Source organism: Amia ocellicauda, chromosome 14 (assembly GCF_036373705.1).
Source record: "Amia ocellicauda isolate fAmiCal2 chromosome 14, fAmiCal2.hap1, whole genome shotgun sequence".
Classification (NCBI taxonomy): Eukaryota; Metazoa; Chordata; class Actinopteri; order Amiiformes; family Amiidae; genus Amia; species Amia ocellicauda.
This window is the reverse complement of record NC_089863.1, coordinates 877,478-904,618: the sequence shown is the minus strand read 5'-3', so window position 1 is coordinate 904,618 and position 27,141 is coordinate 877,478. Positions and strand designations below refer to the sequence as shown.

At 42.7% G+C, this 27,141-nt stretch overlaps 1 protein-coding gene and 1 long non-coding RNA gene across 2 annotated transcripts; both read left to right on the top strand.

Moving 5' to 3' along the window:
- Positions 1-642: 642 nt before the first annotated feature.
- On the top strand, positions 643-9,810 carry LOC136768055 (secreted acidic protein 2-like). Its single transcript, XM_066722108.1, has 4 exons — positions 643-674; positions 5,694-5,988; positions 9,482-9,625; positions 9,760-9,810. Exons 1-4 carry the CDS (start codon positions 643-645, stop codon positions 9,808-9,810), a joined length of 522 nt encoding a protein of 173 aa, XP_066578205.1.
- A 1,283-nt stretch (positions 9,811-11,093) lies between these two features.
- LOC136768212 (uncharacterized) lies at positions 11,094-14,357 on the top strand. Its single transcript, XR_010821953.1, has 3 exons — positions 11,094-11,163; positions 13,067-13,155; positions 13,717-14,357. It is a non-coding gene; the product is annotated as an uncharacterized LOC136768212 (long non-coding RNA).
- Positions 14,358-27,141: the final 12,784 nt, after the last annotated feature.

Sequence of the window (27,141 nt, the reverse complement as noted above, 5' to 3'; positions counted from 1 at the left end):
ATATGTCACGGGTACCTCGGGTACGGGATCAGTGGACCCAGTTGCAGAGCGCGGAAAGGGTGGTTGAACAGGCGTAGGTCGGGTGCTGGCAGATCAGGGCAAGAAAGGCAAGGCAGAGTCGGTGTCGAGGTCACAGGCGAGGGTCGTGGGATCAGGCAAACAGAGTAACAAGGGAGAGACAGAGTCGTGGTCGGGATGTCGGACAAGGGTTCGAAAATACTACGGTCAAACGGCTCAAGGAGAAATGCTCAGAGATGTAGCGTGAACTAACAAAACTTCACCCAGACTGAGGGAAGTGAGGGGATTATAAACGGAACAGTGAACTAGGTTGGGAGGTGCAGGGCGAATGGGAGCAGCGTGTGAGAGAACAAGTACATGAGGGTTTCCGGAATGTTAATGGGATGATTGAAGCTGGCAGAAGTGACTGAACATGACAAGGTAATGACGACATCTAGCGGGGATGTAGTGTAAGTGCTAGGTAGTTGTGACCGTATACTATAACTATACATTTTCAGCATACCTACGAGCCATGTTTACTGTTTACTTAAACAATACTTTAACACTGGCGAAGACTGGCGGCTCTGTGACAGACAGCAGGGTTTCCCTCAGTGAGGATCAGTCAAGGGGAACGCTCTCATCACTATGAGGGATCTGAGACCGGAGGATGAAGGCTGGTACTGGTGTGGGATAGCAAGACCAGAAATACTGACAAGTGATGATGGTGCTGCTGTGCACGTCAACATCAACAGAGGTAAACCGAAACTGTACTCACTGGTGCATTTAATATGATCCTCTTGTCTTGATAGAGAATAATTGCTCATTCATAGTCTCTATACCTTCAAATACCATCAATAAAAATGAATGTCCTGCTATTTAATACTGAAGTATCCCATCAGCAGAATAAATAATCTCATAGGTGGTTAGATACACCAGTAAATGATCAAACTGTTCTTGAGAACAGGTAAGGATTGTCTTCTTCTATCGGCTGAAATGCATTACAAATTACAATTACATTAAAAAAATATGTCCATCTTGCTCAGTTAATGAGCAATTCAAATCAGTGCTCTGTTACAGATGCCTCCACATCAGACCTTCAGGGTCCTGGGAACATCACTGGACAGCTATCTGGCGAGACAACGATCCGCTGCTCCTATTCTTCATACTATGAGACTCACACAAAGTACTGGTGTCAAGGAGCCAAACAAAAACACTGCAGCCCGGTTGTGAGCACCGATTCCCAACACACTGGAGGCAGGACTTCAATCAGAGACGAGAGAGTTCACCATCACTGTCAGGGACCTCAGAGCCGAGGACGAAGGCTGGTACTGGTGTGCAATAGATGGCAAAATACCCTTCAGAGATAAACTAGTCCCTGTGTTCCTCAGTGTCAACTCAGGTAAAGACACCCTGCCCTCTGCCTTTCCATATTATACAATATCATATAAACTAATCTGGGACTGGAGATGTCCTACAGGCTGAGATGACTGCAGTTTGCCCATGTCTTCACTGCAGTCAGACTCACCTATGACTGATTAGTTGAACTGTAGTTCACAACTTCAATGGCAATACAACTCAACACAGATTAAGGTGAGTTGATATTAAAAATGACATCTTACAATATCTGTAGTCATTAAGCTTATATGATTCATTTGATGGGTGGCACGGTGTTGTGGTGGTTAACGCTGCTACCTCACACCTCTGGGGTCCTGGGTTCAAGTCTCGTCTCAGGGGTCTGTCTGTGTGGACTTTGCATGTTCTCCCTGTGTCTGTGAGGGTCTTCTTCAGGCACTCTGGTTTCCTCCCACTGTCCAAAGACATGCAGGTTAATTGGTCTGTCTGTGTGTTGCCCTGTGATGGACTGGCATCCTGTCCTGGGTGTATTCTTGTCTTGACACTGTATTCCTACAATGCGCACATCGTTTGAAAGCTTATTCTCTTGGCTACCAGTTATGTAAAATCATGTATTAGTTCACTGTAAACAGAGTTTTCCATCCTGACATGTTGAGCTCTCTACGGGTGTGTGTTTCTTCTACCAAAACGTGGATGGTCTTGTTTTGATCAGTAGACTGTCTGGTTCCAGAATATGTCATGATTGTCAATATTTTCTGAGATTGTGAATTCCTACTCAGACCAAGTATCCCCCCAGCCCCCCATTTCAGAATGTCCCCCACCCACCCCATTTTTCACATCAGAGAATGCTTTACATCATTAAAAAGCTGAGTCTCAGCTTTCATAAGATACCAAACACTTGGCAAACAACACAACAGTGAAGAGTACACATGGGATTAAAGAGAAGAACACGGATTTGGTGCCTTTTAAGGGAACCAGAGGGGTCTGTCAACTTAAGGGGTTACATTTTGTTATATAAACCGATTCCTTTTTTATTTGCAATTGTTTATTTGTTCTATTCTTTAATTTCAGAGTACATTGAGACATTAAACTGTGGTAAATTTCAATAAAACTGGAAAAATGTAGGTGTGCTAAAACTTTTGACCTGTAGTGTAGACCAAACAATAAAGCATCCACCACTTCAGCGCTCACTACACTAAGCTCATATTCATCAGGCCTTTGGGGCATAGACTTTCACAGATCCACATTGCTGATCAATAACATCAAGAAGAGCCATAGTAGAGACCCGGCTAGTGTCATTCACACATACAACGACTGTGCGCTCTTTACAATACCTTATCTTAGTTAGCCAGCTACAGGGAACAGGGCCCTGACCTTAAACATGACAATAAACAATACAAGTATTTACAAATATTTACAAGTCCTTCTCCTTCTTACTCTCAGCACCTGGATCAGTATCAATAAAATAAAGAGTTGGGGAATCATCAGGTTGTAGGTAAGAGCACTTCGTATTTATTTATGATATTTAAAATTGTATTTATAATTGAGAAATGTACATCTATATCGACCTGTGTTAAAGTTCAGCCATGTGACGGTACATCACAACTAATAATAACAAATTGAGCTCTCGTCACGCACGCACTCACACACACACACACACACACACACACACTCACACACACATTCACACATTCACACATGCACGGATCTGCAGAGTGATACAGACACACGCTCACAAACACACTTTCTCACATCACTCCTGAACACAGATAGATGACTCACTAGTGATGCTGCAAGTATTTATTGAAGAAACAGAATTACAGTGGTTGAGAGGCCCATGCCAGGGTCGGGATGTCGGACAAGGGTTCGAAAATACTACAGTCAAACGGCTCAAGGAGAAATGCTCAGAGATGTAGCGTGAACTAACAAAACTTCACCCAGACTGAGGGAAGTGAGGGGATTATAAACGGAACAGTGAACTAGGTTGGGAGGTGCAGGGCGAATGGGAGCAGCGTGTGAGAGAACAAGTACATGAGGGTTTCCGGAATGTTAATGGGATGATTGAAGCTGGCAGAAGTGACTGAACATGACAAGGTAATGACGACATCTAGCGGGGATGTAGTGTAAGTGCTAGGTAGTTGTGACCGTATACTATAACTATACATTTTCAGTATACCTACGAGCCATGTTTACTGTTTACTTAAACAATACTTTAACACTTGGGGTCATGTGTCTGGTATGACTTCCACTTCAGACTTTACAAGAAACATACTACTGTATATTTAACATCTTTAAAATAAAGGAATCACTTGTATACCCTTACTGGTAGAAACTCAAGACACAAAGTGTGACTCAGACACATTTATTGTTTAGTGAAAGAATATTTAAACATATTAACAGTATTTAACAAACTTAAAGCAATATTGTAAAACTGACAATACCGACAATCTAGCTATATAGTTTCAGTCCGAAAGGGGGCTAAACAATAGCATAAGCACTAGAACCAGCTTTGAACATTGAAAATATTGATGCCATAATCTGTGCATAGGATGGACTTTGAAATTACAAATAACTAAGAATTCTGGTTGTATATAAACAAAAAAACTAAACAACCGGTTGACCTATTTTGACCTACGGTATGTTAAAATGAACATGGTTATTTTAAGTAACAATATATTTCTTTTTTTTTTTTCCGTACATGAAATGCAGGCTCACATACTGTCTGCCTTCACTTGTTTGAAGCATTGTTGCATTTCTTGCGTATGATTCTCCGGACATCTTGCACTGTTACTTCTTTGAATTTCTCCATAGCATGCCCTGTAAAATCAAAATAAAATAAAAAAAGCATACTGTCACTTAACCATGAGCACTATTCGTTTTAAAACGTGTGTGTATTTTCTGGGATTTTGAAGCTGTCCACAAAACCATGTCAAAAAACATGAAATATCTCCAGTTTCAAATACGCTACCAACGAATCCCTTATCGATTGCACAAAAAAATCAGTGATTTGATTTTTGCACGTTAGTGAGCCGGGCAAGACGACAAGAGACTCTGAATACAGAAGTATATCAGAAAAGAGGAATTCAAGGATTTTTCCTTCAGACTGAAAATACCTAATAGAAGCTATTTCATAGGCTCTCTTGTGGAGGGAATGTTCTCATTTGTTTACTGAAATCATAACGCACAATCACTACTGATTGAACAGCGAAATATTTAACAAAACACTAACAAGAAATTCACAGTGCCTTTAACATAGTACATAGACTTTAAAATGTGTACTTAATGCATCCTACACACCGATTATGGCAGCAATCTTCTCAGGGTCCAAGGCTGGCTTGGATTCAAGGTCTTTGTGTGCTCCAGATTGCCGGCCAGTCAGACTGGATGCAGCCAAGGTTTCCCTTCCAATCACCAGGACAGCAAGATCTCCAATGTAGACGGAAGGGTTCAGGCTCTTTAGAGACTTCAATTGGCGAGCAGATACACAAACTGCAGATCCTGGCATCAAAGGTATCTGAAAAATGTTAATTCAAAGGAAGTTCAGAATTGTGTCATTCTGAAGAACTCACCAGCACTAAATTCCTCCACAGCCGTTCCTAATGGTAGTGGAACAGTATCCAAAGCATAAGAAATGCACCTTCAGTGCAGCGACAATAAAACATTAAAAAATCTGAAGGCATGTGTCGTAGCACTGGCGGTTTGCAATTGTTTTTAAAACCAGGTATTTCTTACACTTTGGAAGCTGTCTTACTCAGCACCAGTTCAGCGCTGGTGAGTTCTTCAGAACAATACAATTCTTCATTAGTATACATCATTAAACAACACCTTAAATGACAGTAATAACAAACAAAAGATTGTGTTTATATACTGTAGCACCCCTCATACAGGTATGTTTATCTGCTATAGCAGCTTTTAGTTGATAGCACAGCATCCTGTGTATTAGAAACGTACCTCATCAATAACATTCCCTGGCATAACACTCAAACACAGAGATGGACAAGGATTATCTGATGCACTGCATGGTGGGGTGGACCATGACGATGGACGTCGCTCCAGCATTGCTTTCAAGGAACTCACAATTGATGGAAAGTCTTTATAAAAAAAAGTAAAGGTGAAGAAGAAGGATAAGAATTATATTTATCATGCAATGACCATGAAAATCACATGTATAATTAGAAGCAGCCTTATGATATTTTAACATGGGCATGAAGGCACACAACTGTGATGTCTGGGCACACTGCAGTTTTACATTATGAAACGTTCCTTTCCTGGAGAAATTACCTTTGAGGACACTGAGGATTTCATCGAGTTGATGTCTCCAACTATGACATACCCGATCCCAGCGGTGAAGAGGACGATGACATACCCGATCCCAGCGGTGAAGAGGACGATGACATACCCGATCCCAGCGGTGAAGAGGACGATGACATACCCGATCCCAGCGGTGAAGAGGACGATGACATACCCGATCCCAGCGGTGAAGAGGACGATGACATACCCGATCCCAGCGGTGAAGAGGACGATGACATACCCGATCCCAGCGGTGAAGAGGACGATGACATACCCGATCCCAGCGGTGAAGAGGACGATGACATACCCGATCCCAGCGGTGAAGAGGACTACTCTTCATCTGCCATGGTATGTTGCAAGCAAGTGTGTATTTTGGAATGTAACTGAGCATTTTCACAGATACAGATTAAGTCTAGTTCTTATATTACTGCCTTTTAGACCAGTTTGACTCACTGACTAATATCTATTTATCAAGAGCCCTTCCATAATAAGCACACTTTAGCCTTCGCCAAATCTTATTTTCGACGCGCCATGTCCAAACAGGAACGCGCATTTATCCTCGATGAGCTAAGTCTGGTTTAAGCTAAAGAGTTAATTACATCTGAGATAAGGGTTTGAAGAATTGAATATCCCGGATATCAGTTAGCGTGTTATCTTAAGCCGGGATAAATCAATTTTGCCTGGATTTGTTAAACCACTTATGAAGAACGGACCCCAGGGGTGACTGGGGCCTGCGTTGACTCTCGGCTGGGTGCAGGTTGTTTTGGGGTTCATTTTGCAGACAATATTTTACACTTTATTGCCTGGGAAATACAGACTTCTGAAAAGAGAAGTGAGAACCCCTCCTTCATTGTGAGAAGTCAGCTAATCCAGCCTAACTGCAATCCATTTCATAGGCTATAGCTGAGCACAGCTCTGTGGGGCAGCCAGTGAGCAGAGCAGAGTCTGAGCACAGGGATTTTTAACAACTATGAACAATCTATTCACATCTTATTCATTATATTCATTGTTATATTATAAATTATAAAAATATTATATTTGTTGCTATATTTAATAACATACATTATAACAGGTATTAAAACATGACATTTACATGCCGACATCAATCTATTATCATAATGTGCCATGCCATTGATTAATAATGCTATTATAATGCTATTTAATTACATGTACTATATGAATACGACTTGTTATGTTATAGCTCCCCCTATAAGGTAAGCCTATAAGTACCATTCATACATGAATTTAACTGGTCTCTCTCTGAATTGTGATACATGTTGCTCTTATTATGTTATAAGTGTGATATACTATACCATTGTGCATCTCAGTCACTCAGTAACCTGAACCTACTCTACACTTAACTGCCTCGCAGGAACCGGGGCACCCCATTTATACCTCTGACCCTTGACCCCGGACCCCAGTATTTCCTGCCATCTAATATCAGATGCCATTGTCCCCTTTAAGGTGTTACCAATGCCCATGGGATCTGGAGTCAGTGTTAATCCAACCTCACACATTCTGTTATGTTAGAAAGACAAACAGATTACCACAACCATCAAATGTGCATTGAAAGTAAAACCTTTCTACTTATACTAATCATGACCCTATCCTCATCACAGTGACTGGAGTTCAACTGCCTCCAGACAAATATAATTAGAGACATTTGTAATAAAAACTATCAAAAGTATGCAAATATAAAACCAGTCAAAACAATAGTAAAACTATGAGATCAGAAAAACAGTGGAGGTGCTATTCTTCCTATACGAAGGAAACAACAACAAGAGTTAAAAAGTGTCTCCACTATCAATCCGGTTATCACTTTAAAAAACAAGTAAAACAAAGTCACAATACCTCAGGCACACTGCTGGTGACAATTAATCTAAAACACACACACACATATATATAAAATGTAAATGTATGCAGTTTGCCCCACACATACCTTTGAACAGGGTCACCTCAGGTGAGTCCTCATTCAGTCCTCTACTGCTTGCCCTACAAGTACAAAATCAAAGTTAAAAATCAACATTCAACAATTAAAATATCACACTGGGCCGCTCTCACTAACACACGGCAATCGTGCTCAGGTTCAATAGAGAGTACCTTCCGTGCTCTTTAAAATTCTGCAAAATGATCTACACCTGTATGTGTTTAGTCCTTCAGGAAGTCATCAGGACCAATCAGTAGCACCCGCTACCAATGTGTTCTGATCTGCTCTTCAGGATGTCCTGTAAAATAAGATGGGACAAGTCATTGCACTGCTGGACTGGCCTGCAGCAGTCAGCCAATGGATGGCCAGCACATGAGGAAATCCATTTTTAATTACATGCTCTAACTTCCCCTTAAAAGAAACACATTAATACAACGAGTGGGGAGGGAGATCAGTCAGTGGAGCATATTTCACATTCAGTAACTCTCACAGAGTTTCAGACAAACCACACAATTACAATCACAATTTTGAGGGTGCGTATTGGTGGGCTTTCCAAATCTGCGTCGCATCTTTAGTTAGACATCAACCTGACAAAAGAGCATAAAACTGATCTCAAATCAATGTTCCATTACACGCAAAGCTTCTGACATTTGATGCAAGGGTTTGAATGGAAGTGTCCACAGTTAGAAGAAAGGATGTGTCTGATCTATAAAAGGCCACCAGAACACTTGGTTACACAGGCAAAGTGTGAACACAACCACAGGAAGTGGTTAAAATGAAACCACACATTGACACGTCCACAATCAGAATAGAGCCTAGATCACAAAAAGGCCCTGAGAGGTCTATCGAAAAGCAAGCGGTCCTCGGCTGCACAGATGAGTTGGAAGAACAGATCCTGTGGAATTGAACAGATGGTTCCCAGGGGACGCGACTCGAGTTCAGAAGCCCTGAAGGGAACCAGCTGACCCAGAGACTGCTTCAGGATCCAGAAGGACACAGGCAGTTGAGGACACGAGTGGTATTCTGTCCCCAATGTGCGTTACGCTACACAAATCGACAGATAGCACACATGGCTTCAAAGAAGATCAGAGGCAGGAATGAAGTTGAGGTTGTTGACTAAATCTTCCATGAATTTAACTGTAAATCTGCAGATAAAGACAAACAATGAATTCACATAGAATATATGTTATACACTACCGGTCAAAAGATTTAGAACACCCCCATTTAAGCAGTTCAAGTCCAGAGAATAACCTGAAATGGTACAAAGGTAAGCGGTAAACTGCCAGAGGTTAAAAAAAAAGTTTAGGTTACCAAACACTTCAGAGTTATATACTGTGTTACTACACCCTCTTAAGCATTGTTTGGCAGTGTGACGCAGCTCCTGTGCATAGAAGTGACACTGTATTCCTACAATGCGCACATCGTTTGAAAGCTTATTCTCTTGGCTACTAGTTATGTAAAATCATGTATTAGTTCAGTGTAAACAGAGTTTTCCATCCTGACATGTTGAGCTCTCTACGGGTGTGTGTTTCTTCTACCAAAACGTGGATGGTCTTGTTTTGATCAGTAGACTGTCTGGTTCCAGAATATGTCATGATTGTCAATATTTTCTGAGATTGTGTATTCCTACTCAGACCAAGTATCCCCCCAGCCCCCCATTTCAGAATGTGGAGGGGGGGAGGGGTAAAAAACTGTTTTTTCACATCATTAGAAAGCTGACTTGGTAAACAACACAACAGTGAAGAGTACACATGGGATTAAAGAGAAGCACATGGATTTGGTGCTATTTTAAGGGTACCAGAGGGGTTTGAGGAGGGAAGGACGTCTGATGTCAAGTATATTGGTGCAGTAAGAGCTGACGATTGCAGGCTTGTGAGCTGTGCCTAAGCAGACATCTGCTAAGACCCATCCTAGGTCAAGCCGCTGAGCGTTGAGGGTGTCATGAACACCATTGCGTTGCTCTCGCACTTTATGGACTTGGATGATGTCACGACCCAGCAAGAGTACAATCTGGGCTTCAGGATCCAGAGCAAGAATGTGATGGGCTATGGACTTCAGGTGGGTGTGAAAATGTGCAAAATATGGGGTTGGTATCTCAGCCCTGTCGTCTGGCATGGCGTTTGCTTCACAGGCTGCTGTACCATAATGCCGTCTTCACTTTTCATGTGCGAAGCTCTTGTATTGTTGTACAGGGTAGTACGATGAAGTCTGACAGGTGTCTCAGGTCTCAGCTCGTGGACTAAAGAAGTCAGCTCGGGTGCGGGCAGCCTCTAGCTTGGCACGAGCTTTGACTGCAGCAATTGCTGATGAATCTTTGGACCCCTTTGACGATATGGAGGCCAATGACCTTGTCTCATATGCCTTAGACATTTTAGCATTTTAGAATGCTAAAATTTACTTTACTTTACACAGCAGGTTGGGCAGCGTGAACAAGGCAAACAGCCACATTATTGAAGATGATCCTTGGATTAATAAGACACCAACAACCAATCAAATGAGAGAAGACCAACAGCATCTTCTAACTGTTTAATGGGAACCATCCACACTGCAGTTTTCGTTCCTATCCGACTTTTGGTAAGTTTCAGGTAAGGCCACTTTATATTATAATATTCTGGCACCACATATCCAGGTGTGCAACTCAAAGAGCACAACACATTAGCAATGTGTTTTTACTTTACCAAATTAACTATTGTTGATCTTGATCAAGTGTTTGATTATTAAATGAAATGTACATCTCTATAATTCATGTACCAATGTTAGCTAGTGTTCAGAGTGGAGTCGAGGCTTCACAAAAGCACGTCTGTCTAACTCTGCATTCCTTACACTTGTCTGAAACAACGTTGATCTGACATGAGGTTCAATATTTTGGGGAGCAATTGTCCCCGTGTAGAAATGACAGTTTGGTGCGAAGCTGGTCGATGCATTTGATTAATGTCTTTTGTGCTCTTCTATGCGTCTGTAAAAACATATTTTCACTGCAATTTCTTATTCTGTTGCATTTTAGATGGTATGTGTCACAGACGTGACTATTTATACTTTTTTTTTTTATTATTCTCCTGTTTCGTTATGTTTGTATAATTATTATGGTTGTTTTTACTTATTTTTTATCTTGTTCGTATTTATTGATTTATATCACGGGTTGCTTTATTGCTTTTCTTACATATGATCACAATTTTTTAATTCAGTAATCGTTTGCAATTTCACGGTGTTTTTCACGGTCTTGTTATGTTAAAAATTTACACGTTGTTGTATCTTTATTTTTCTAATCAGTTTAATGAACTCGCACTCGCAGAGGTCCTAGCCTTCTTAAACCTAGGTGGTGTAGATGGCTACATTTGTGACATCTGTACTTTAGCATAAAAATAAAATGAAAAAAGTTACCCTCTCAGTGGTCAGATATCTGTGAGCTGTTATTTCCTGTTCTGTGCCCTACATTTTAAAGATGGCAATTAGATTAAATGCTATATAAAGATGATGTTTTTGTGGTGGGAAAAAGTCAGCCGTGTCACTGCACTCAGTCAGAGCACAGAGCACAGCCTGTGTGTGAGGAGCTCTCTACACTGGACACTGAGCAACCCAAGGGACCCGGAGCCACTGTGAGTAATACAGCACTGACACCATACAGCAGCACAGAGCTGTGCATTGATCTCAGCACAGCCTCAGATCTGCAGTAATTAAAATACAAATCAGTACAATAGCAAGAGCAAGGATAGAGCAGGATATTTCCATCTCCCTCAGATTGCACTGCTTGTGCTTGTGGGCGGCTTCCTTCAGTTCATACAGTGAGGTCCTTAAATATTTGGACAGTGACACAGTTGTCCTCATTTTGGCTCTGTACTCCACCACAATGGATTTGAAAGGAAACAATAAGTGTAGACTTTCATTTAATATGACTTGACTTTCATTTCATTTGAGGGTAGTTACATCCAAATTTGGTGAACAGTGTAGGAATTACACCCATTTTTATATGTGGTTCCCCCAGTTTTAGGGGCTCAAACGTATTTGGACAAACTAACATAATCATGAATTAAATTGTGAGTTTCAATACTGTGTTGCACATCCTTTGCAGTCAATGACTGCCTGAAGTCTGAACCAATAGACGTCACCAGATGCTGGGTTTCTTCCCTGGTGATGCTCTGCCAGGCCTGCACTGCAGTGTCTTTAGTTCCTGCTTGTTCTTGGGGTGTGTACATCCCCTGTATTTTAAATATACAAGAAGGGGCCAATTGTGTTATATGAGCACAGACTTCTATTATATATTATGTTTTTAATAGGGGTGTGTAGTTATTATCAACATGTTTCTACAAATAATGAGACGTGCTGTATATGTGTCCTGGGGTAGTGCTGCATATGAGACAGTTCTAGATATTAGTATTTAGATGAATTACACAGTTTTGCTGTAATACACATTTCTGAATGTCCTGCAGTCTTATTCTCTCTGTTACAGAATGGTCCACTAGAATGGTGTTGGGTGTTTTCTTCTGTGGGTTTTAAATTGTATTCTACTGTTAATATCAATCTTCCAGAGCATATTCATATTCACCAAGTGGGTTCGGTTCTTGTTCCATTGACAGTAACAGCTCATAGCATTGACAGAAGCAGCAGTAATACCTGGGCTAGTGGACACATTGAATACAGCCAATATTTATAATTAGAAAGTTGTGTTTTTCATTTTGGGCTACTGAGAGCGATGAAACACTGCCTGTAGTTCAACACGACACGAGTCCTCAGCCTGTTTCTCTTGTCTGTCTTCCTTCAGTACAGACTGGACTCGTAGCACCATGTGACTATTAATACAGTGATCACAGTCACAGTGATTTCACAGGTGTTATCAATGAGTGGAAGTATAAAATAATATTGCTGTGTATAACATTGTACGTTTCTTCTTAATTAATGAAAAGTCATCTATCAGTATATGTATTTAAAGAAAACACCAAAACCGCCATGTAACTTCAAGCTGTGGCATCAGAGGGGCGGCAGCGCTGGTGGTATCAAGAGGGTGTATTTGCTACAAAAGTAGACACGGACGTGTTTGTGTGGAGATATGTGTGTTTCCTCACATTTGAATGATGTGATCAGAGACACATTCATCTTCACATGGTACAGGTTTGATTGCAAATTTGAATTATAATCTATATGTTTCACTAATTATTTAATTAAATGTTGATTAGTCATAAATGCAATAGTAGTTCAAGAAGCGATAAATCGTATATAGAACTGTTTTGTTTTTATTTTTGTTATTCAGGATTTATTAGTGGGTTTAAACATAGATTTGATAACTTGACAAAAGGTCAACAAAATTACTAAATTACATGTACGCATTTAACAGCCTTTAACTAAATTATATACTGTAGTTGAAAAGGGTGAGGGATCATTTTATTTACTGAAATACATAGACTTGGGATAAAAATATGATTTGTAATAAACACAGTTGGGGTTGGGGAAGGATTTCAGGAGCGTTTGCACTGTGTCTACAGCTCTTGTGTCCTGTGTCTGCAGTGCGAGAGAGAAGGACAGGACTGACGCTGCAGCGATGGGTGTGGAAGAGACACTGCGCTCACTGGGGGCCACTCTGCTCCTCCTGCCTGGTACCACTGCCTTCTGTCTCACTGTGTCACACAGCGCACTAGAGAGCACACCGTCTGTTTGAACTGTTTCTCACATCTCATCACATCACAGATATCTTCTGTGTTAAATGTGTCTGTATATATCACAACCGATCAACATTGCAAACTAAAGTAATATAGTGACAACATTGTGAAAATTGAATGGATAAATATTAAGAGTGTAAATTGCAAGTGGTGGACAATGCTGTGATTAACATCAAAATGTTCAAGACAAATAATTTCCGCAGAGAAAAACTATTTTATTGAAACACCCAGTCGCTGACTTAGACAAACAACTATCATAGCATCTCAACTAAATAAGCAAATCTATCCTGTACTGGGAGGCAGGAGGAGACCCTGAGAGCCCCGGCAGTGCTGGATCAACCCCACACACTGTCACAATATATATCAAATCATTGAGTTTGTCTCCTAACAATGCACGGTGTGTCTGGGGTTTGTCTGTGTCCTGTGAGGCTGTCATGACTCTGAGCTCTGCTGGACTCTTCACTGTCAACACTGACCACTGAGCTGCTGTTTCTGCAGGTGTCCTCGGTGGGAGCTGGGCTGTGTGGTATCAACCTGACAAGATCTGTGCTGTGAGAGGCTCCTCTGTGGTCCTGCCCTGTTCATATGACTATCCTAATGATAATAATAATAATTATTATAAATATGAAGTGCAGACAGTGATGTGGTGTCACAATAATGGTGACTGTCTTATCACCTCATATGTGTATCACAGTGGAGGGGGTTCAATCAGCCCTGAATACCCACACAGAGCAGAGTACCTGGGGAATAAACAGAAGAACTGCACTTTGAAGATAAAGGACATAAGAACAGCTGACAGAGGGACATATAGATTCAGATTTGAAACCGATGATCCTGGAGGTAAATGGACTGGTGTGCCTGGAGTGACTCTCTCTGTCTCTGGTAAGATCTGGGATTGTTTTAATTAATCAAGAGTCTGGTGTCTGAAGTGTAGATTCAGCAAGAAGCCACGGCCAGTGTGAGCTCAATCCTGTGTAGCGTAAGGTACACTTATAAATTTCAATTAAAGTGAATTTGGATGATAAAATAATTGAACCCTGACAAATCTCTTTTATTAAGATGTACGGATAACATTAATCACATAAAAAAAAAAAAACTTACCTCAGGATCTCGAGTCTCCTGCTACGAGCTATTTTCACACACGCACACAAAACGAGGCTAATCTATATATAAAATGTAAATATCTAAATATATATATTATATTGATACACACAAACACTATGGAAATGAAATGTATATTAAGTTGATAATAATGTTGTAGAAATGTTTTTTTCAGAGTAGGGCCTACTGTTTTACTGTACATCAAATTGTTTTATCAAATACACAAGTACAGTATATTGAGTTTGTACAGAATGAATTGGAGTGAAGCAAGAAAAGAGCGTTTCACTCAGAACAACACATTATGCATCTCTGAAGAAGGCAAAGATGAACAGTTTCAACTGTAAAAGCTATACTGTCATAAAATATTGCATATGAGACAAATTCATGAATTGGATTGAAAGAACAACAAAAGAGTATTTGCACTCCGGATAACATGATCACATTATCACCAGCGTCAATGAGCTCATCTAATTGTTGGCTTTGTTGCAAAGCTAATCCACAGTTTAGTGCACGGGTCAATGAAATGTTTTCTCAAAATTGTTGGGCACTTTTCTTGAGATAATATGCATCAAATAAGAGCAATATCTTCTCAAGAACTGGGCCAAGGGAGAGAAAACGTATGTTGCCGTGTTGTATTAATTTTGAATACTCCAGATGAACAAACTGACAGACATCTTTAAACTGCTCCACTCGAACACTATAGATATAAAAGTATTTGTACACTTTCACTGCAAAACACTCAAGTCAATCAGAAGGCAATCCGCTGCTGTTTGCAGACAATTGTGGATAATATAGCGCAGCACAGCCTATGCCCACCACCGCCCTACCTAGTTCACCCTGCAGTTTTCTCCAGACGTTGTTTTCTCCAGTGGGGCGTCTGGTCACCCTATCCATAAGGAATGAGAGGTTTTGATCCCCTGACTGCTGTCTTATCTGTCACTGCACGTTAAAATACCTGTGAGTCACCCGACACCTGTTTCCTTACAGTGAGCTGCAGAAATCTGCCTGCCAGAACAAATCCAGATCTGCAATTTGCTTCATGGACTGGACTGCAATACTGGAATCTCGAATGCGATGAATCATTGCACATTACTTGCACACTACAATGCCATGGCATCATGCCACACAACAAGGGTCCCCTTATCATTTGAGAATGATTAGAATTGAAAGACTCATGTTCACATTTATATTTTTATTAATTTTCTTCCCAGAATTAAAATGTTTGTAAAATGACAATCATATGAATTAATTATTGGGGATTCTCAGAAATAAGCAAAGGTGTTTAATCTCATATTGACTGGTCATCCTGAACCCTTTAATTCCCATCAGAGCTGCAGGTGAAGATGAGCCCATCAGGGGCGAATGGGACAGTGAGAGAAGGAGACACTGTGACCCTGACCTGTGACACAGGGAGCTGCTCTTCCACACAGACACAGATCACCTGGATTAAGAATGGCCGGTCCGTCTCTCTCACACAGACACCCAACAACACACTGCGCTTGAATCCTGTTTCCTATAGAGACTCTGGAAACTACTCCTGTGCTGTAAGAAGGTATAGCAAGACCCGATCTCAAGGGTTCACTGTGGACGTCCACTGTGAGTACCTTCAGTTACAGCCTATGCACAATGTCAGATTCATTTATATGATTTCCTCCAATTCTCATCCAGGTTTACTCTGCACTTGATCTGCCTTAAAGGTAAAATCTGCTCCTTTAAATGTTATTTTCTTTTTTTAAGTTTTAAGGACATCATGACAACTGACTCTGCTTGGCAGCTGTTACAAGAAAGAGGGTTGACTGATGCCCCCAACAGCATCTCAGTTTCATAGTTGGAGTTGAGACAATAAGTTCCAGTCAAAGAGGAAGTGACCCTCTTCCCTCCCTGGGTTTACATTGTTATCTTTCAAATCAAAATCATTGCCCAAAGGGGAGGGGTTATTTAGTTTCCCATGGAAGCTTATTGAAAACATGTTGTTTACATCAGAGCGGCGGTCTGCCGTGAGAGATCTTGCCCGCTTGAGGGGCTTCTCTGCCAGCTACTTTCATGCCACAGTCCGTGGCCGCAGCTGTGGGAGATCGGTCTCTCAGCTTCCTGGGATTGATTGCGTTTCACATCAGAGTCGCTGCCCTGTCCATGGGTGCGGCAGTACCTATGGCACCCGCCACCTCCACACTGAGACAGCGCGGCGCTCTGGTGGTAGTTATCGCGCTCCGTGTGACTCTGCGCTGTTTGTACTTCGGCGCTTTCAGTGTTAGGTGCCCACGGTGCTCACCCCCCCGAGGTGCTTGCTGTTCCGCTACTCGGCACACCTCAGGGTGGCCCCATGCATTCAGTGCCTTCGGTGCATCGGTACCCTCTGTATTTTAGGCACGCGGTGCCCCCGGTCCCCCTCTTCTTCGCCCTCGCCTCCGCCAGTACACTCTCTCTCTCTCTCTCTGTGCCGTCTCCGAGACACCGCCACAGGGGCCACAGTGCTTGGAGAAGAGCATGCGATGCCACACTGGAGGCATTCACCGGGTAGACCAGGTTGTTGAAATCCTGAATCTCCAGGCAGTGGCGCAGACGGTGCAGGTGCTCCCTGGCAGCCTTGTTGTTGTTTTGATCTCCCAGACGTGACAAGTGCCAAAGGCAGACCGCACTTGCCTCATGGATGCCACCATCTCCCCAGGCTTCATCTTCAGGCTGTCAGTCGAGGAGATGTTAAACCGCTCTATCCATCAGAGTGACATAGACCAGGCAGCTGGCAGAGGCATACCCTCTTGCCGCGCCTCCAGTTCTGGCTCGCACCCAGGCATCCAGGGGCAGAGGGCACCGCACTTCCGACACCAGATCACCATGCACCCCCCGCCAGCCCAGGGTCATCGTGCTCCTCCTGGTAGGGGCAGTGCTAAGGCACGCGCTAAGCAGAGAGCGCCCCCTCCGCCGCTCGTGCCGCATCCCAGAAGGCTTCCAGCGACCTGTATTAAGTGAATGCACCTGCACCGTGATCGTGCAAGCTGTGTGAGGGTCACTCAGGCGTGCTGGAAAGAGCTCTGTTTGTGGTAGAGTTTCCAAACCCAGCCCTCAGAGTGTCTCATCTTGGTTCTCTGTCCGAGACCACTCCCGAACCCTAGTGATTGACACATTAGCCCACAAGTGGCTGCACCATCTTCTCTATGCATTCCCACCGATCCCCCCTCTCCCAGTGGTCCTGGAGAAGATCCGGCGAGAGTGAGTGACAGTGCTCCTGGTTGCGACCAGGTGGCCCCGCAGACTGTGTTTCGTGGCAGCTTCCCCTATGGGCAGATCTGCTGTCTCTGGCTCAAGGCACATTCGGGTACCCGGACATCCAGCTCTGGACCAGTTAACTGAAACTTTTATAATGCGGGTATTTAAACATATATACGATTATTTCTGAAGCATTTACATGTGAAATGTGGGTTTACATGTTGAAATGGGATTTATTTCCAGTGTTTTCATAATTTCTGTATCATTTACTTGAATATTTGCTATTGGCCATGTCCTTCTCTGGGGCCGTGTTTTATTGGCCACAAACCTGATTCACATGAGTTTTCAGGACAAACGTGCACACGCATCACAATTGATAAGTTAAAAACAGTGCATCTAAATTCCCCATACATAATAATTGATTTCGGTCAAAGACAAATGGTGCATTTAGTAGTGGGGCACATTCTCCCATCAGTGAAGCGCTTAAAAGCTTATGTTTTATATGTTTAATATTTATCCACTGCTAAGAAAGTGAAAAAAAACTGAACAGTCGATCGCTTTTTCTTCCAGACGCCCCAAAGAGCACCTCGGTGTCCGTCAGCCCCTCTGGTGAAATAGTGGAAGGCAGTCCTGTCACCCTGACCTGCAGCAGCAATGCAAACCCACCAGTGCAGAGATACTCCTGGTTTCAGAGCAGTGGAGCGGCTGTCTGGGAGAAAGGATCAGGGCAGAGTTTGAACATTTCTAATTTTAGTTCTGGAGACAGTGGGCAGTACTACTGTGAAGCACAGAATAAACATGGAGCGCACAACTCCACAGCTGTGCCTCTCACTATAACAGGTACAGTGCGTATTACACACAGAGACATGAGCGTGGCATTCAGTGGAAACTGTCAGATCAGTCTGTGTTAAAATCCCGACTCACTGGTTAATTAAGAACCTGAGGGATTACACACACCTAGCTCTGAAGGCTGGTTTACTGTGTTCATTACTTTAAGGCATTTAAAGTCAGTGTCAGTAATCTAATAATATGTGTCTTTCACATCAACACAAGCAGTTCAGTCCCTCTGCTGAAAATGTCATTTGATGCTGTTTTTACTCTGACTCTGAGCTCCAGCCGAGTGGGAGACAGTGCTGGCAGCTGTCCTGGGGAGTGCGCTGTGCGTCTGTATTGTCACTGCAGTGATTCTCATCTGTGTCAGAAGGTCAGTGGGTTCAGCTCTGCATGAGTGTGAGTTTGTATCTTCTGAACTGCCAATACAGAATACAGCCGTGTGTCTCTGTGTGGGTCTCAGAAAGTGCTGTGGACTGTGAGATGAAGGGACGCTGGTCTTGTTGTTTCTTGACATCTTGTGAACTGTTACAGTCAGGACATATTAAAGGGGAGGTTTACGGTGTGTAAAAAGAAGAGCTGACAGAGAGACTTACTTACTCTGCTCTGTGTGTCTTGTTTGCTCCAAAGGAGGAAGGCTGGTCCATCTGCAGAGGAGAGCAACAGAGACACTGGGACTCCAGTGAAGGTACGGACACTGACAATTAAACAACAGATTTAATATGAATATGAAGTCTACTAATATACCAGTAAACTTTTACTGTCCTGTGATATATTTTCATACTGACTAATATTGAGGTCGCAGATCCATATTGTGAGTTAAACTGACTTACAGGCATTGAGGACACTGGAGGAAAACTACAGCCGCAGCACATGGGCACAGGACCCCACTCTTCAGAGACAAAGAGTGGCAGAGCAGTGACTCACTGTGTCCCTGTGTCCACCTCTACACAGGAAGCTACAGGGGACATATACAGCATTGTGGGCCCATCAGACACCCCACAGAGAGGACAGGACCCCAGCGCTCCAGCACAGGGGTGGGACGACCTCAACTACACCACCGTTTTCTTCCAGTCAAAGACAACAGCTAGGCAAGTCTCCAGCTCTCTCTGTCGCCATCAGGGCCCGTCTGTCTGCTCTAGCGCTGGATCTGCACTGGAAGAATCGCAGCTTGTCGAAGAGGAAGACACTGACGCATCTGTAACTGTCAACTGAGGCTCAGATCTAGGGGACAGTTAATAATGAAATGTCACTCTCTGCATGCATCGCTGAATGAAACTAATATCAAAGCCCTTTCATTTTCAGGTTGTTAATTAAGTATTTATTGATATTTGTTCCCCATGAAGGGCCGAACCAGACGACCCCTCAGTTGTCTACAGTGTGCTGAAGAGGCCAACAGAGTGATGGGCACCCACATCTGGACCCGACACACTTGGAGCTGTAAATAAAAATGTTGGGAGAGGAGTCTGAACCCTAATCCCACCCTCGCCATGCTTAAATACAGAAAATCCTACTTTCCCAGCATTCATCTCTTCTCATCCCTGCGTCCTCACCAAACACCAGCTTTGCAGCAAACTGCCTGGCTATTCGACACCGGGGAGGGAGGGCGGGTCCGATGCCTCGTCCACATGGCCCGGCCATCGCTCACACAGCCCGGCGAGTTCAAGACAGATCTACACACACCATGACACTCCGTGCTTCAAAGTCTTGTCAGGTTTCAGAAGTGAATCCGCTGCACTGTGCTGTGCGTGGAACTGAAACGTTTGTGTAAAACTCACAGGTCCTGAAATGATCTCTTCAGGAACTGAACACAGCTGCCTCTTGAGACGTGAGAAGTTTCTCAGGGATCAAAACTTGTTTAGTTTAGAGGCTGATTAGACACTCGCTGTCACCGGACAGACAGTTGTGTCAGAATCCCTGTGTTTGGGGTGAATAATCAGTTTGTAATAAATACTGCTGTTCAGTGCTGAGTAAACGGACTCTGTAACCCTGGACACGGTTAAAGGAGCGCTGACCTGTGGTTGGTCTGTGATGAAAGAGACAGGCTCCAGCACATTGGAGGCACGCTTGTCAATGGGCAAGCAAGGCAGCGGCAGAGACGGCTGCGCAGCAGCCCAGCTGTGGACGTGAGGAGGGAGGCCTGTGTCCCATCAGCACAGCAGAGCAGCACTCTAACCTCCTCAGGCTGATCCCATTGAAACAGCCCGAATGAGCGCAGCCTGGAGGAGCCTGCAGAGGATCCACAGACACAGAGCAGCAGCCCTGCGCAGCCCTGGACAGGAACAGCACCCCCGACATGTCTCTCACTGGGGCTCATCAGCAGAGGCGACGCGTCAGGACAGGCCAGGCAGGCAACTGTCTGGGGCCCCCAAGAAGCAACCAAATTGAATCCACAGCATTGACAGTACCGTCTAAATTAAACCCCTGGATTCCCTCCCCCTCCTAACTACTGTTGCAACGACCGCATCCTGCAAGCCTCCATAAAGGGCCCATGATTGTGGTGCAGTGTGTTTTGAAGCGAACACATGAGCTGCAATAAGAACATAAGAAAGTGTCCAGTCAAGAGGAGGCCATTCGCCCCATCGTGCTCGTTTGGTGTCCATTAATAACTAAGTGATCCAAGGATCCTATCCAGTCTGTTTTTGAATGTTCCCAAATTGTCTCTTCAGCCACATCGCTGGGGAGTTTGTTCAGATTGTGACGCCTCTCTGTGTGAAGAAGTGTCTCCTGTTTTCTGTCTTGAATGCCTTGAAGCCCAATTTCCATTTGTGTCCCTGGGTGCGTGTGTCCCTGCCGATCTGGAAAAGCTCCTCTGGTTTGGTGTGGTCGATGCCTTTCATGATTTTGAAGACTTGGATCAAGTCCCCACGTAGTCTCCTCTGTTCCAGGGTGAAAAGGTTCAGGTCCTCAGTCTCTCAGTAGGACTTTCCCTTCAGACCTGGAATAAGTCTGGTTGCTCTCCTCTGAACTGCCTCTAGAGCAGCGATATCTTTCTTGAAGTGTGGAGCCCAGAACTGTCCACAGTATCCAGATGAGCTCTAACTAGCGCATTATACAGTCTGAACATTACTTCCCTTGTTTAAATTCTACACTTTTGACAATATAGCCTAGCATCCTGTTTGCCTCTTTTATTGCTTCCCCACATTGCTTGGATGGAGAAAGTGAGGAGTCCACATAGACTCCTAGGTCTTTCTCATGCGTTACTTCATCTAATTCTATTCCTCCCATAGTGTAATTATAGTGGACATTTGTGTTACCTACATGTAATGCCTTGCACTTGTCCACATGAAGAGACGCGCCTCTGCGGCAGCGAAACAAGACAGAAAGAAAAGAGGATGAAGAGAAGAGAAAACGGGACAGTGGGACATTCATGTTTAATGTGAAGGATAAACAATGACAGCACCCCTGTCACAGAAAGCCCAAAATGTAAATTAGCAGTGGGGGGTTGTGTTTTAATTTAATTTAACTGTTGCATATGTGTATTCAATTGATCATTGTACACGAAATATAGTCAATAAACATTGATTAGTTAATCGCTTAACCCTAGCAAAAACAAAATAATTTGTCCAGTACAAGGTATTTACAATAAATATAAATAAATAAATTAAGGACATGTTGATGGTTAGTATTCATATTAAATTATTATAATGTGTAATTGCATTAAAAAGTTAAAAGCCAGAGACCAGCAGATACTAATGCAAAGTATTTATAGCTGAGGGAGATTAATAACATAAAAACCGTCACCGTTTACTAGGTTAAGGTTACAGGAACTTAATAAACATGATGCTGTTTTGACAGTAAGTGAGCATACTGAATATACATGGATTGACTCGTAGAACTTTGTTATGCTCTATTTTACATTTGCTCATTGAATGTACATGGAAGTTCAATAAAGAAAAGTATTGATGTAGTTTTTATGTTTTGCATGTTTAAAACAATTGTCACTAAAGCTATAATTCAAACTGAAGTTACTGTGTACTGGTGTTCACTTATTTTGACAGATTGCAAAATTGATTTATATTGATTTAATATCAACCTGATTTAAGCCAGGTAACAACACAATGCCAAATGTACATGAAGGCTCTCATGAAACATTTTTGGTGTTTTGGTGTTGGTGTAATAACATCTAATAGTGTGGTGAAATTATAATTTAATGTGCTTAGTTCAGTGCAGAAGAGTGTGCATTTAATATGAGGAGGTTTAGTTTACCAAGGCTGCGAGGTGCTGGAACAGCTTTGACTGTGCACCTTGAAAGTACTTGAAAAGTGCTTGAATTTGACTTTTGAAAAGCTGTATGAACCCTGTAGAATATGTTTCTTGAAAAGGTGTCTATTGTAAACTCTCATTTGGATTTAAAAATCAAAAAATGTTATACAGGCCTGTGTGAAATGTAGGTCTAAACTGAGATTAAGAGAAATATAGGACTAATGGAGACTGCACTGGCTGCTGAAACCAGCATGTGAAAACTGTTGTAAATGAAATTGTCTGATGATAGATATCTATCTGTTCCTCATCCAGATTTATTTAAAAACAAGTGTGTCGGATCTGACACTACTAGTTTTAAGAGCAATACTTCAAATGTAGGCGAGATCTTGTAGTGAGGGGGCAGTTGCAGGCTATAGGCAACAGGATTAATATGGTGCAGTATTTTGAAAGGTCCAATGAAGTGGGGATTCTTGAGGGGAGCTGCAGACAATGTAATATCCTTCTGGCCTGCCAGACCTCTCGTGGAAAGCCACACTTCCTGCCCAGGTTGAATTGGGAGAGCAGCACCCCAACTCCTGATTCTGATGCATCCAGCTGGACAACGAAAGGAAGAGAGGGATCAGGGTGCTTCAGTATGGGAGCTGTGCTGAATAAAGTCTTCAACTGATGAAAAGAGTGCGTGGCTGTGTCAGTCCAAAACTGTGTACAGGAAGTCCCCCTGAGAAGGGAAGTTAAAGGTGAGGCTACAGAGCTAAAGTTGTGAATGAACCACTGATGGAAATTCACAAACCCCAGGAATTGTTGTAGTTCTTTGATGGTGCATGACTGCATGAACCTTTTCCTATCCATTTGAATCCCTGTGCCTCTATAATGTAGCCCAAAAAACAGATGTGCTGGCCGTGAAAGTCACACTTCCCTGATTCCCTGTTGCAGGGCTTCTCGGATATACTCCTCCATCGTTTGGGATTCTGGATGAGACAAGGGATAAATTCGGCCCCTAGTAGGAGACGTCCCTGGATGCAAATCTAAAGCACAATCCCATGGTTGATGTGGAGGAGGACAGGAAGCCTGGCACTTGTTGAAACCTGCAGTGAGATCCTCGTATTCGGAGGGTATTTCAAGGAGAGTGGACAGGAGAGGGCTCTCGACGTGTGTAAAAATCCAGTCTGCAAGAGCTACCATACTTATCTGGTTTTGCGAGTCATATCAATCTCGTGTCCACAGCACGAACCACAGCAGCAGCCACTTAAAACCCTCCCCAAATGTTGAAAGAAAATAAATAATGTAAAATCAGTTATCTAAATAAAAGGTTACACTAAAATCTTTTTTTTCTTGATTCTAGTATGGAGTGTGATCAGTGCCAAAATTAAGACTATTAATTATTAATGTGCACTTGAACATGAACATTATCATAAACATGAATATTTCAGCTTTATTTAACCAGAAAAGTCAACCGAGAACCAATTATCATTTACAATAACGACCTGGCCAAGAGGTGCCACATTGCAAAAATCAATAAACAACACACAATACCACTACACATTTAAAAAACACAACACACTATATACAAATCAAATACATCAATGCACAATATAAGTACAAATGTATAAACAAATTAGAGTATATGCGTAAAAAGAATCAGCAAGTGCATTTGTCAGAGAACAGCTCAGTTAAAGTGTTTTTGAAGGAATGTAGAGGAATTAATGTAATGAAGGGACTTGTGTGGCTCATTTCAGTCATTAGCAGCAGAGAACTGGAAAGAGTGTCAGCCGAAGGAAGTGCGGGTTTTGGGAATAACCAATTTAATATATCTACCAGATTGCTATTGATGGTAGAAATATTGAGGGGTGAGCTGAGTTAGAGAGGGGACTTGCCTGTGAGGAATAAATTGATACCAGTGAATCTGGTGACGTTTATGCAATGAGGGCCAGTTGACCAAGGTATGAAGGTCACAATGATGAGTGTTAAAAGAGGTGTTGTAACAATACGGATGGCAGTGTGGTTAGATTACGTCTAATGTATTGAGGGAGGCTTTAGGGGCAATCCTGTAAACTATGTCACCGTAGTCAGGATTGGCAGGATAGTCATCTATACAAGGGTGAGATTAGCAGAGTGGGTGAAAGATGCTTTTTTATAGATTGAAGATGAGTGATATGAGTGTGGAATGAGAGTGAACAGTCCAGCCATATCCCAAGGTATTTATGTAAGTGACAATGTTAGGAAGCAGGCAGGCAAGGGCAAATTCCTGTTGAAGAGCATGCACTCTGTTTTTTGGTGTTGAGGAGTAGGTGAAGGTAAGAGAATGTTATGAGGATGTTGTTGAAGCTATGTTGTAGGGTGGTCAGCACAGAGTTCAGACAGGGGCAAGATGTGTACAAGATAGTGTCATCAGCATAAATGTGGATAAGGGAGTCACCAGCAGCATGTACAACATTACTAATGTACACGGAATAAAGGGTCAGGCCTAGGATAGATCCTTGTGGCACTCCCATAGATATAGATAGTGGGGTAGACAACAGGCCCTCAGATTTTACACAGTGTACCCGTCCAGAGAGAGAGCTCTCAAACCTTGATAGACAGTCCTCTGAGAGCCCTAGGTCACATAACATTATTATGAACATGAACATGAAGATGAACATGAGCATGATTATGGGCATTAACATTATAATGAACATGACGATGCAGACCGTCCACTTTTACAATGTTGCCATGTAAACTGGTCTCATGTCAGACATTTCCACAGTGGCGGACAGATGTGTATCAATGTAAGTTCAAACTTAATAGCTTCCATATTGTATTTTCTACATTTGTATGCATTTGGGAACATGTCCAAAGATACATCTACTCACTCACGTGCTCCCTATATATCTCCAAAAATGTGTGGTTGACTCTCATTTGAACTCAAATTCCAGGTGGGTTAAGGTGGGTCCGTGACAAGTCATCTCCATCAATTCATCCCGATGACAATTCACACCCATCATACATTCTCCACCTCAGCCTTTGTAACCACGAGTGCATAAACTTATTGTAGAGCCATAGAACACATATACAGTGAGGGGGAAAAAAGTATTTGATCCCCTGCTGATTTTGTACGTTTGCCCACTGACAAAAAAATAATCAGTCTATAATTTTAATGGTAGGTGTATTTTAACAGTGAGAGACAGAATAACAATTAAAAAATCCAGAAAAACGCATTTCAAAAAAGTTATAAATTTATTTGCATGTTAATGAGGGAAATAAGTATTTGATCCCCTATCAATCAGCAAGATTTCTGGCTCCCAGGTGTCTTTTATACAGGTAACGAGCTGAGACTCTCTTAAAGGGAGAGCTCCTAATCTCAGCTCGCTACCTGTATAAAAGACACCTGTCCACAGAAGCAATCAATCAATCAGATTCCAAACTCTCCACCATGGCCAAGACCAAAGAGCTGTCCAAGGATGTCAGGGACAAGATTGTAGACCTACACAAGGCTGGAATGGGCTACAAGACCATCGCCAAGCAGCTTGGTGAGAAGGTGACAACAGTTGGTGCGATTATTCGCAAATGGAAGAAACACAAAATAACTTCAGTCTCCCTCGGTCTGGGGCTCCATGCAAGATCTCACCTCGTGGAGTTTCAATGATCATGAGAACGGTAAGGAATCAGCCCAGAACTACACAGGAGGATCTTGTTAATGATCTGAAGGCAGCTGGGATCATAGTCACCAAGAAAACAATTGGTAACACACTACGCCGTGAAGGACTGAAATCCTGCAGCGCCCGCAAGGTCCCCCGGCTCAAGAAAGCACATGTACAGGCCCGTCTGAAGTTTGCCAACATCTGAATGATTCAGAGGAGAACTGGGTGAAAGTGTTGTGGTCAGATGAGACCAAAATCAAGCTCTTTGGCATCAACTCAACTCGCCGTGTTTGAAGGAGGAGGAATGACCCCAAGAACACCATCCCCACCGTCAAACATGGAGGTGGAAACATTATGCTTTGAGGGTGTATTTCTGCTAAGGGGACAGGACAACTGCACCGCATCAAAGGGACGATGGACTGGGCCATGTACCGTCAAATCTTGGGTGAGAACCTCCTTCCCTCAGCCAGGGCATTGAAAATGGGTCGTGGATGGGTATTCCAGCATGACAATGACCCAAAACACACAGCCAAGGCAACAAAGGAGTGGCTCAAGAAGAAGCACATTAAGGTCCTGGAGTGGCCTAGCCAGTCTCCAGACCTTAATCCCATAGAAAATCTGTGGAGGGAGCTGAAGGTTCGAGTTGCCAAACGTCAGCCTCGAAACCTTAATGACTTGGAGAGGATCTGCAAAGAGGAGTGGGACAAAATCCCTCCCGAGATGTGTACAAGCCTAAATGCCCATGTATGTATGCATTGATTTATTTATTTGTGTATTTCTTTCTTTAATTATTTCAACTTTTAGTTATTGATATATTGATTGATTCTTTCTTTGTGTATGTATTTAAAATGATGGATAGTCCTTTCGTACTCTCACTCCTTCACAATCGCGTTCATCTTTATTCTGGCACTGATCACCCTACATACACAACACACACACCTGGGCAATGAAGCAGTGACTC

Excerpts from the sequence above, each read along its gene's own strand:
- LOC136768055 (XM_066722108.1), top strand. The coding sequence starts at position 643 with ATGAGGGATCTGAGACCGGAGGATGAAGGCTG. Across the intron at positions 675-5,693 it reads AGACCGGAGGATGAAGGCTG|CGGTGAAGAGGACGATGACA; the intron begins GTACTGGTGTGG and ends ACCCGATCCCAG. Across the intron at positions 9,626-9,759 it reads TGATGGGCTATGGACTTCAG|GGTAGTACGATGAAGTCTGA; the intron begins GTGGGTGTGAAA and ends ATTGTTGTACAG.